We start from the raw sequence: 11254 nt of genomic DNA, 5'->3' as shown, positions 1-11254 counted from the left end.
AAATTAATAAAAATAAGAATTTATATTAACAGTTAGTTGTCATATGAATAAAAAAATGTAATAAAAATATAATATTAGAACACTAAAAAAATAATATTAAAATATTTATCATATAAATAAAAAAATACAATAAAAAACATAAAAATCAAAATATGAAAAAGAGTACTAAAAATAATAAAAAAATTAAAATATTTACCTTAGCGTGATTGAAACAAATCTAAAAAATTTTGATGAAAAAAAAAATGGAATGACAAAGATTTACTGTAAAAGTTATATGATTACTTGCATCCTTTTTATAGAAGAAAATGAAGGGTAGAGTTAGTAGAAAAGGAATGAATTTCTCATCTAATTTCTCAACTGTAATCAACCTTTCCCAACGTAAACGGCAGAAGTTAGAATTTTTTGCTTCACATGAACGTACCTTCAGAGGTGAAAGCAATGCTGGGTTCAGAGTTTCACAAAGTTGCCACACATAAAATTGGGACGTTCAAGACACTCAAACGGACTTCTCTCTTCCCAACGTAAATCCCAAACACACCCTAAATTACTAAATTTAATTTATTTTTCTCTCATTCGATGCCTTGATATGTTTGTTTAAGTGATTTAAAATTTTGAAGGTAAGAATAATTTGAAAGAAATGAAAAAAAAAAAGCATGCAAGGTGGAGAATTCATGGCGACGCATACGCGTGACTAGCACTTTCTGTTGGGTATGACAGAGGCATTTTTTGGTTTGCACTAGGGTATCCATCAGGCCGGAAGCCCAATGACTAATCCCTCGGGTACTGCAGAGGCAAAGTGGGCGACCCTCCCAAGCAAGCAAGCTCCATTCCCATCCTCCAGTAAGTATCGAACCCGGGAGAGATGGTTAAGGGACACAGACCCTCATCCATCCGTGCCAACTTGCGTTGGTGACAGAGGCATTTAGGGCGGTCAAAATGAGCTAAACCCATTGGGCCAGCCCGTTTGTCCATTTAAATGGGCGGACTTTGCCTCTAAAATTAAGCCCGTTTAAATTTCGGGCTAAACGGGTTGAGCTCAATTAACCCGAAAAAAATGACGAGTTAAATGGGCTAGCCCGCGGTCTAAACGGGTGGCCCACTTATTTTTTTTTTACATTTTTTTCCAAAAAAACAATACTTTTAGCTGATATTTTTTCTGATCCGACCCGAAAATTCGACCCACCAACTAAAAAAATTATTATTTTTAAAGATTTTTGACCTAAAAATGGTACTTTTTGTCAAAATATTTTTCAAAAAATAAAATTAAATGATAAATGGACTGGCCTGTTTAACCCATCGGACTGACCATAAATAGTCCAGGCTAGAAAATTCTGGCCCGCGAATAAAGCGGACTTAAACGGGTCAACCCATTTAACCCACGAGCTTAACGGGCCGGGCCTAAATAGATCAGACTAGTCCGTTTGACAGTTTTAGAGACATTTGGATGGAGGGACCGATCCGTCCAATTTTTAAAGACGTCAAGAATTTAAAAGTATTTTTCAATAGTTAGAAATAAAAATGTCCACAAAAAAAATGTCAAACTTATTTGTCTTCACCTCATCAATTTTGGAAGATTGTTATAATGCATGTCTACTTGTACATGCTTTGATTAAAAATATAGATTTATCCGACCAAAAAAAATTATAGATTTTAAGGATAAAAGTTTTGATGGGATATGTATATAAAAATGTTAAGTCAAAATTTGATATGATATCTTGTAATGATAAATGTAATTAATAATTTTTATTATATTTTTTTTATAAGTATTGTATATATTTATAAATTGACAATTAAAGTTTAAAATTAAGCAATCCATAATTCAAATAAAGAGAATACATAATTGAGTAAATCACATGCAAGAATATGATCTTTATGCAACAGGAAAGACGCTGCACACAGTCGAATTAAACAAGAAAAAGATTTTTTTTCAATGTGCCATTGAATATACATACGGCTAACTTGATCAAATTAGGAATGACTCTAACATTGAAAAAAATAATCAAATTTTATAAAAAAATATTTTATTCAAAGAAAAAATAATTAATTTGCATATATTGCAGATCATACAAACCGTCTTTGACTTTTTATTTTTGAATATGTTTATATTTTTTTTATTTAGATTTAAGTTTATTTTAAGAGATATAAAAAGCAAAAAAAGTAATATATACAAACACAATTTAATTTTTTATTTGAGAGTTTGATTCTAAAAATATGTTGGGTTTAGAGTGCACCTGATTTTTCTTAATTAAATTTGGTTAGCACATAGATGATTTATTAAGTTTTGAATAGTTTAGGTGATTTACAATAGTGTAAGTCTCTTAGAATTGGTGTTTGTAAATCCTATTGATTATAGTAAAAATTCTATTATTGTTATGGTGGAGACTAAATATAAGACACATTGTATTTCGTGGCCGAACTAAAATATATCGAGACACCACTATGTTCTTTTTCTATTCTCTACACTTTCTTTCATTCTCTATTCTACACTATGGGACGAAACAAAATTTTAAATAATCTCCTGAATTTAATGTATTGTACAAATTGTTTTATTAGTTTTATTAAGTTTTAAAAATGATTATTGACTTCTTTGTCAACTCACTTAAAAACCTTCAAAAAATACAATAAAATATGAAAATATAATAAAAGAGAAAAAAATAAATAGGTCCTTCACTTTCTATTTCGTAGACATTTAAATATTTGAAGATTAAAAAATACATATACATCCTTCACCTCCTCAAAACCAGAACATTTAAATCCTTTCGTTACATTGACCTTTTAAGACCTAACGGAGATGTCTGACCGTTCTGCTGATGTGACCGTTACGGTATGCCACGTGATGGTGCGAAATAGTTAAGGGACAAAATAGTCCCTACGCCAAAAACGACACCTTTCGCGTCTCCCTCCCACGATCTTCTTTTTGCTTTTCTACATTTTCTTACTGAAAAGTCACAGTAATACTTTGTTCTTCCTTCAAAAAGAAAGTCCCAGTTTCTTCCTTGTTGCGTGGTGGTGAAGTCCTTGAAGGAGAAGGTGAAGGGATTGCATTGTTTGGTTGTCATCTCTCTTCGTCTACAAAGGTGAGCTTCGTTCACCTCGTTAATTCCTTTTATGTAAAAAGATTTTAATTGGCACAGAGGTTTGGGAATAGATGCATGATGCATATTGTAATGTGGGTTTATTTTGTTATTGGTTAATTAGGGTTTGATTCACAAACTGCAACTTATTACATGAATAATAGTGAAATCTGTGTTATGGTAAAGTTGTTTTGTGTAATTGTTATCTCTAATCATGAGTAAAATTGCATGCGAATAGAACTAAGTTTTACAGAGTAGTGAAATACACATTTGAATAATTCAGAATGATAAAAATGGTTGGTTTATTTTTTTTAGATGGATGATCACTATGTGGTGCCAGTTTTCTATCATAGGGGTAATTTTATTAGAAGAGGTGGAAGTGAGCTTGTTTATGTGCATGGTAAGGTAGAGAAGTTTTTGAAGATGGACATTGATTTTATTAACTTCGAAGACTTGATAACCTTATTCAAGGGCCTAGGATATCAATCATACAAGACTGTCTACTGGTATTTTATTTTCAATTTGTATGTAATTGTGATCTAAATTTTATATTGATTGTTAAAGAGGTATTCTATATTATTCTATTTGCAATTTGTATATAATTGTGATTTGAATTTTATATTGGCAGTAGCCATTCCTACTACAACAAGGCTGTTGAAGTTTATTCCCAATCCATCATCCAACAATGCAGAGTGAAGAATTGTGTCTCTCATTCTGTTTAGGTTTAATGTGTTTTCTTGTAATGGTTTAGGGCAAACTTGAGAATTGCCTTTTATGGTATTTGTTTTGTGTTGTTTTATTTTGGTCAAAGTAAACTTGTTAGATGGTACCATGTAATTTAGCAAATTACGTTATTAGCAAACTTGTTTGTTCTTTTGAAATTATAGACCTTATTCTTTAAATTTGACAATTTTAATTTCAGTTCCTGAACAATTGAGAGTCTATTTTTAACAGTAATTTCATTGCATTTTTCACAAACACTACAAAATGCAAGAACTATGAATATCTTAAATGGCATTAATCATTACAGTACATATATTAGTAAAAAAAGAACTACACTGTACTGCCATTTTTTCATTTCAAACACTACTCAATTTCTACATTTTATAACAACAACACAGAGAGCAACTATAACAACATAAATGTACCATTTAATTGGTTTTTTTTCATCTCCAAAGCAACAATCTTCTTCTCTAAACTATTGATTATGTTTTCCACCTCATGTGTCTTGTGATGCTCTTCAACAATTTTTATATCCTTTTCTCCCAAGGTCTTTGTATCAGAGCTCCCAAATCTCGCAATGTGTTCATCAAACTAGACAAAAAATTTGCAATGCGATTCTCTTACCTACACAGTGTACCTAAGTTCAAAAATCATATAGTATTTCAGGGAAAGAATTATGCACAACCAATAAATTTTTTTACTTACCTTATAGAATGGACACCCAAAGAAGATTTTGTTAGGAGATTTTTATTAGTCTTCGACATGAACATGATTGCATAAACTCCACAAAAGCACTTCGGGAAGATGTCGCCATCTTTCTCATCTCTGCCATGCAATGCAAGCGTCCTTGAACTTGTTAGTTGTTACAGACAGTTTCTATCTTCATCCTCCTCCACTTCTCCTTGAACTCGAGGATACACCATCAGCGGCCATGAACAACTTCAGCGACCCCATTTTTATTCACCCTTTTGCAGGATTAGGGCTACATCTCGAACGGCGTCGTTTTTGGTGTGAGGGACTATTTTGTTCCTTGACCATTTCACACCTCCACGTGATACACCGTAACAGTCACGTCAGCAGAACGAAGTCTACGTCAGACATTTTCGTTAGATCTCAAAAGCTCAATCTAACGGAGGGATCTAAATGTTCTAGTCTTGACAAGGTCAGGGACGTATATGTATTTTTCAATCTTTAAAGACTCAAATGTCTACGGAATAAAAGGTCAATGACGTATTTGTCCTTTTCTCAAAAATGTTTAAACATAATTGAAGGTTTCAAGAGAATTGAGAAAAGGAAGATTAAATCAAAAAATTATTTTTAATGCTTATAAATAAATTGTGCAGAATTTTTGGTTTTAAGAAATTATTTATGATTTTGTTTCTTTTGAATATACAGAATAAAAAGTGTAAAAAATAGAGAAGATGAAGGTTGATACTTCAATATATTTTAGTTTAATCATGAAGTATAATGTAATTTACGTTTAATTTCTACTACAATAATAATAAAAATTTTATTATAATTAAGATAGATTATAAATTTTAATATTAAGAGACTCATATTTTTATAATATTTTTTTTCATTCAGGAATAATGATTGATTATGAAATCATCTAATTGGTTGATTTTTGGAGGATGAAAGAAGTTTAAAAATTAAAAGTGAGAGTTTAATTTTTTTGATAACGTTAAAGCTAACAATTACTATACGAGTAGTATAGTTTAATTTCAAACGCTTTATTTAAAAGGTTTTTAATATTAGCATATTGCAAACATGTATATTTTGTTATATCATGCTGTGTATTTAACTTCGATGCGACAAGTTATTTGAATTAAGAAGAATGTTAGGAGTTATTAGAATTTATTATTTTTGTCATTAATTAGTTAATATTTAAAAATTTAGATTAAAGTATTTGTTAAATGGTGAATGTTATGGTGTCTAAAATGTGGTGTTTATTTACTAAAAAGAGTTAAAAATTAATATTTAATTTAAAAGATATAAAATAAATAATTTTTAAAAATTTAAAACTTACTACAAAAAAAAGTTAGGCAAAATTTAGGCACCAAGTCATAGGCACCATAGAATTGGCCTTGTTAAATTACTAAACTAAAGAAAATCGAGTTAATGATTAAAAGTGATGGTTAAAAATAATAAATTTTAATAATTTTTTTTTAAATTAGATGTATCTTAGCTTATACCATCTAAAAAACACATGAATATATTTTCAAGAGATTAATTAAACATAAAACTAAGATTCTAAACTAGAGTAAAGGACTTATTAACCGCGGGAAGAAGATGAAATAGAAAACTTATCGAATTAATCTTTCTTCCTGAAATAGGTATCCGCATCCTCTCTATAGAGCTGAATAATAACGGCAAGGACTCTCTGATTTGGGGCTTGAACTCCAAGAAGCAATATGATACAACGTTTGGATATGTGATTTCATATAGCTTTGCGCATGAGCCGATCAATCAACTTCCTGCAATCATGCAAAACCAAAGAAGCTGGAGAAAAATTTGGGGCTTACAGTTACCAACAAAGATAAAAACTTTTTTTTGGCGAGTTGTGCATGAAAGTTTACCTGTACTGAGCCTCATCCACCAGCATTTTCAGTCGACTCTACCTTTGTGTCCCAGATATAAATTAGCCCCAGAAACCATCATTTACTGCCTTCGATGGTGCGGTCCTGCTCAGGAGATATGGGGAACAGTTGATTTGAAACTGGTGCCACCATTACAAAGTGTTTCCTCCTTTGTGGAGTGGTGGACCCAGGTACTATTAGGTACTGGAAGTGGGAGAGAAGGTGACGACGCTCTCAACATCTTCGCTGCTCTTTTGTTGGGCATTGTGGAACACACATAATAAAAAAGTGTTTGAAAAGGGAAGACCCCTGTCCAACAAATCTTGAACTCAACAAAAAAGATTCGCAAGAAAATGAGTAGAAGACAAATTTTTTAATTTCCTAATATATTTTCCTTTCTTTAATTATTAGTTATTACTATAGCCACTTATAGCTTCAATTGAGATAACTCCACTGTTATTTCTTTAGTCCCACATTAGACTTTGTGTCACTTTTTTAAAAGGTTTAATTACTCTATTGGTCTCTATAGTTTCGCAAAATTTTTAATTAGGTCTCTATACTTTTTTTCCCTTTTAATTGGGTCCCTGCACCAATTTTTTTTTCAATTAGGTCTTTATTGATAGTAAATGTTACAAAAAACGTTAAGAATGGGTAATTTGACCATTATAACCCTCGTCTACCCCTTACAAATAACGAGAATCAGTAGGGTTCTGAGTTCTCATTCTCTTCTCTTCACCTCTTCCTCAAACTTCTCCTCCTCCGTTTGCTTCTCTTACTCTGTCAATACTTATGGATCAAAGTCAATTATCTTCAGGAGTCTCTAGTTCCAGAACCCTCGTGAAGAAGAGACATCTTTGTTTTTATGGTGAGGCAATTGTTGTGATGTCTTCTTCGGCAGTAGCAAGCCATGGAAGAAGGTATGTTGGTTGTGGGAGAATGCCGAACTGCAAGTTCTTCGAGTGGATTGATGATGAAGAAGATGAGAAGAGTGGATGGTTGTAGCAAAAGGAAAGGAGGGTTCATTGCTTTTGTGGAGACACTCTGATTCTTCGGAGTTCAAGTACGTCAAAAAATCCAAACAGAAGATTCATTTCTTGCCCTAATAGGAGATGCAAGGTTTTTGAGTGGGTTGATGGAAAAGAAAAAAGTTATTTGGGGAAGATGGAGTAAACAGTTCACAGCAAGAACTTGGAAGGGTTAGAGATTAATTGCAGAGGTTGGAGAAATAGATGCCTGTGTAGAAAGGTTATGTGATGAGCTGAGTTTAGTGCAAGAGCAATTTGCTAAAATGGAAGATAGTATGAAAAAGCAAAACAAGATGCTAATTATGCTGATTTTGATATTTGGTGTTTTGATTGTTGAAGTGTTATATGTAAAGATGTAAAAAATATGGCTGTTATGATAATGTAATAGTCTATATAAGTCAAAAGTGTATTGTTTATTTTGAGTGCAATTTAGATATATGAAATGTTGTTTAATTTCTCTAAATGAAAGTTGTTCCTTTGCTGTTTTATATGCATAGAAGTATGATACAAAGAAAAAAGTAGGTAAAACAAAAGATGCATTGAATTATAATAGATACCATTATTTTTTACATTATATAATGTAGGATACCTAGATAGCCACAAAATAAATGTGACACCCTCTCATAACAGTTTTTTACCCACATAACAAAAGTGGTTCACAGCACATAATAAAAGTGGTCCAAACCATAAAGAGAGCAGAGTCACAGGTGAACACTAAAAATCCTACATAACACAATAGATATCAAAAGGAAACCCTAAACTATCTTCAGCCTCAATCAAGTGTGAGGTCAACATGTTCAGGCGTCTGACTTGTTGCCTTCCTAACTCCAATCTTTAGTCTTCCACTTCTTCTCACACCAAAGATTTTGGTCTTGGGTAAAGGTTGAGATGCTGGTGCAATGGGCAGTGATGCTGGTGTAGGCAAGGTGGCCGGCAGTGATGGTGGTGCAGGGGTGTTTGGAGACTGTGATGGTGGTGCAGGGGTGTTTGAAGGCTGTGATGGTGGTGCAGGGGTGTGTGGAGGCTGTGAAGGTGGTGCAGGGGTGTTTGAAGGTCCTGATGGTGGTGCAGCCATAGGTGCAGCCCTCCCTCTACCCCTTCCTCTGCCCATCCCTACTACTGCTCTTCCTCTGCCTTTCCCTCTAACCATCCTGGATCTAGTAGTAGGAGCAGCTGCAGATCCATTTTGATATTTGCTTCAACAACAGCAGCCCCTGATTTATAGTTTCAGTGCAGAAGACAATATACCCATGTAACATATTAATATGGCATCTAAACATAGCAGATTAATGTTCACAAACATAGAAAATTTATGTAGCAGATTAATATTCACAAACATTGCAGATTTATGTTCACAAACATTGCAGATTTATATTCACAAACATAGCAATTGCATATATGATCATATACATAGCAGATTTATATTCCAATCAAATTAATTGCAAAAAAATTAAGTGCAAACAAATTAATTAATCCATTTGTTATACCTTTTGTTGGTCAGTCATGAAAACCCACTTTCTTGATTTTCCAATGTCATTTAACAGCATCTCCAGGAACCACCCCCAGCTGTCCTTAGTCTCTGCCTCTACTGCAGCCACGACAATCGGAAAGTAATTGTCATTCGGATCTCTGCCAACAGCAACTAGCAGCTGCTGTCCATGGTCGCCCTTCAAGTGACAACCATCCACGTCAATAATAGGTCTACAACCCGCCAAGAAGCCTTTCTTGACTGCATCAAGGCACAAATACATTCTCATAAATCGGGGCTGGTGCGTAAGAGAAGGCCTATCAACCAATATGCTCAAACTAGATCCTGAATTTGCCCTAAGTATCTCTGCACAGTAATCCCTTAGCTTAGCATACTGTTGGATTGCCCGCCCATGTACCTCTTCTCTTGCCTTCCTCCTTGCCCAGTAAGCCTTACCAACAAAGATATTGGCCATATATTTGTCTTGGATGGTCTGAATAACTGTCGCAAGCTTCATTTCCTCGCCTCTACTGATGTTGTTGGCAATCTTCTTTGAGATCCAACTACTTGATGCAAGTCTTCCGCTATAGTTCCTTCCACAAGTATGCTTTCCATTCAAAGTCTTGATCCTGAAACAGTCAGAACCCCCAACCTTACTTGCAAAACAAACCCACTTGCACTTTCCCTTTCTTCCTTTGCAAACAACTCTACACATTACCTTATCATTTTTTCGAAATCTAATGTCCCTACCATTCAATAGGTTATGCTCCTTAACAGCATCTTTAAATTGAATTAGTGATTTAAATTCCATCCCCACCTGAAATTCATACTCTATGTTCATCTCTGCCTCATTGTATTTGGGAAACCTCCTCTTTTTTATCATATCATCAGAGTCTCCCTCATAACTGTATATCATTAGTCTCATATCCATCAGATATACCTCCAACTTGCTCATCACCCTCCCTTAAACCTTCATCACCTTCAGCTGTTTCAGCTGCTGCAGTTCCCTCGTCATTTAGTGGGCCAGTAAATCCACCAAATACATTTGATTGTGGATCATTATCCTCCACCTCAAACCCAAAGTGATCCTCATGGTCACCATCATCAACACTGTCATCAAATACCTCTTCATCAGTAGAAGGCTTTGACTCAGCATCCACTTCAACCTCTATCAACCCAGAGTCAGAGCCACTGTCTTCACCTTCCTCTGGCACATAATCAGCATCACTTGAAGTGATTTCAATCCCGTTACCTTCTCTGGCTCCATCGACAACATATACCTCGCAATGTTTGCAGGAACTTGACACCAGTGACCTAGCCATTCTCATCGCATCCCCATCGGACTTCATCTCTCTAAGACCTGACTTCAAATCCATCCTAGGTTCCTTGTACCATACCCTGGCGAAACCCTTATACCCTAGTTGCTTTAGCTTACTGACAATCTCTTGCAATGACCATTTATCAACGTCAAAATGTAAATCCTCCACAACCATTCCTCCTAAATACTCTAATCAGTGTCCACTGTCAACAAATTTGCCACCATGGTGGACTTCAATAGTGAAATCCGAATCACCCATAACTGCATACCAAAAACAAGAAAATACAATACCATAAATCTCTCTTCAACTATTTTCAGAAACAAAAGGAAGCTCTAATAAACAATGTGGCAAATTTTCTCAGGTGAAAAAAGGAAAAACCTTTCAACGACGGACAAGGTTAAGAGTTGTCTTTCTTAGAAGCAGCACCAGCGCCTACGACGACGGCAGTGACACCGGAGAAGCGAAACCCTCCAGCAATATTCCAGTGGAGTTGATCTCGGTAGTTGACAGACTGTGCAACCAATGAACGAATAAGGGGAGGAACGTGAATGAGACTTTTCTCTAAGTTTGGGAGAACGAACAGTTTTCTTCTAAGTGTGGGAGGGTTATTTTGGTATTTCAGAAAATAGGAGTGAAAGAGAATTAGAGATTTAAGAAAAAGTTAGAGAATCTTTAATTCAGGAACGAAATATTCCGTTAAATCTAACTGTTTGGTCATGGTAGGGACCTAATTAAAAAAAAATATAGGGACCTAATTGAAAATTTCGCAAAACTATAGGGACCAACAAAGTAATTAAACCTTTTAAAAATAATACAATTACCTTCACTTTGGGAAAAAAAAAAAAACTAGATACAATAAAATTAATATATCATATATAGAATATATATTTTCTAAAAAGATTTTTTTTAACTAATTTTAAATCAATTTTTTATAAAACAAAAAACCAAATCAATTCAACAATTTACCAATTTATTCCTTATTTTACCAATTTTTGCAAATGAATTTTCAGTCTAACCATACAAGTCAGGTGATGAGTTTTGATTAATGCGATTAAATTGGCCAATTTGA

General features: G+C 34.0%; 1 protein-coding gene and 1 long non-coding RNA gene across 2 annotated transcripts; one reads left to right on the top strand and one right to left on the bottom strand.

Moving 5' to 3' along the window:
• The first annotated feature begins 2896 nt into the window (after positions 1 to 2896).
• LOC112759150 (uncharacterized) lies at positions 2897 to 3990 on the top strand. The gene is made up of 3 exons (XR_003179968.3): positions 2897 to 3077; positions 3390 to 3580; positions 3703 to 3990. It is a non-coding gene; the product is annotated as an uncharacterized lncRNA (long non-coding RNA).
• A 4889-nt stretch (positions 3991 to 8879) lies between these two features.
• LOC140180253 (uncharacterized) lies at positions 8880 to 9592 on the bottom strand. Its single transcript, XM_072220707.1, has 2 exons — positions 9585 to 9592; positions 8880 to 9495 (listed from the first exon to the last, which is right to left on the bottom strand). Exons 1-2 carry the CDS (start codon positions 9590 to 9592, stop codon positions 8880 to 8882), a joined length of 624 nt encoding a protein of 207 aa, XP_072076808.1.
• Between the last annotated feature and the right edge of the window lie 1662 nt (positions 9593 to 11254).

The sequence above is a fragment of the Arachis hypogaea genome, chromosome 16, assembly GCF_003086295.3.
Source record: "Arachis hypogaea cultivar Tifrunner chromosome 16, arahy.Tifrunner.gnm2.J5K5, whole genome shotgun sequence".
In the NCBI taxonomy this organism is placed as follows: Eukaryota; Viridiplantae; Streptophyta; class Magnoliopsida; order Fabales; family Fabaceae; genus Arachis; species Arachis hypogaea.
The sequence above is the reverse complement of the archived record's forward strand: the minus strand, read 5'-3'. Positions and strand labels throughout refer to the sequence as shown.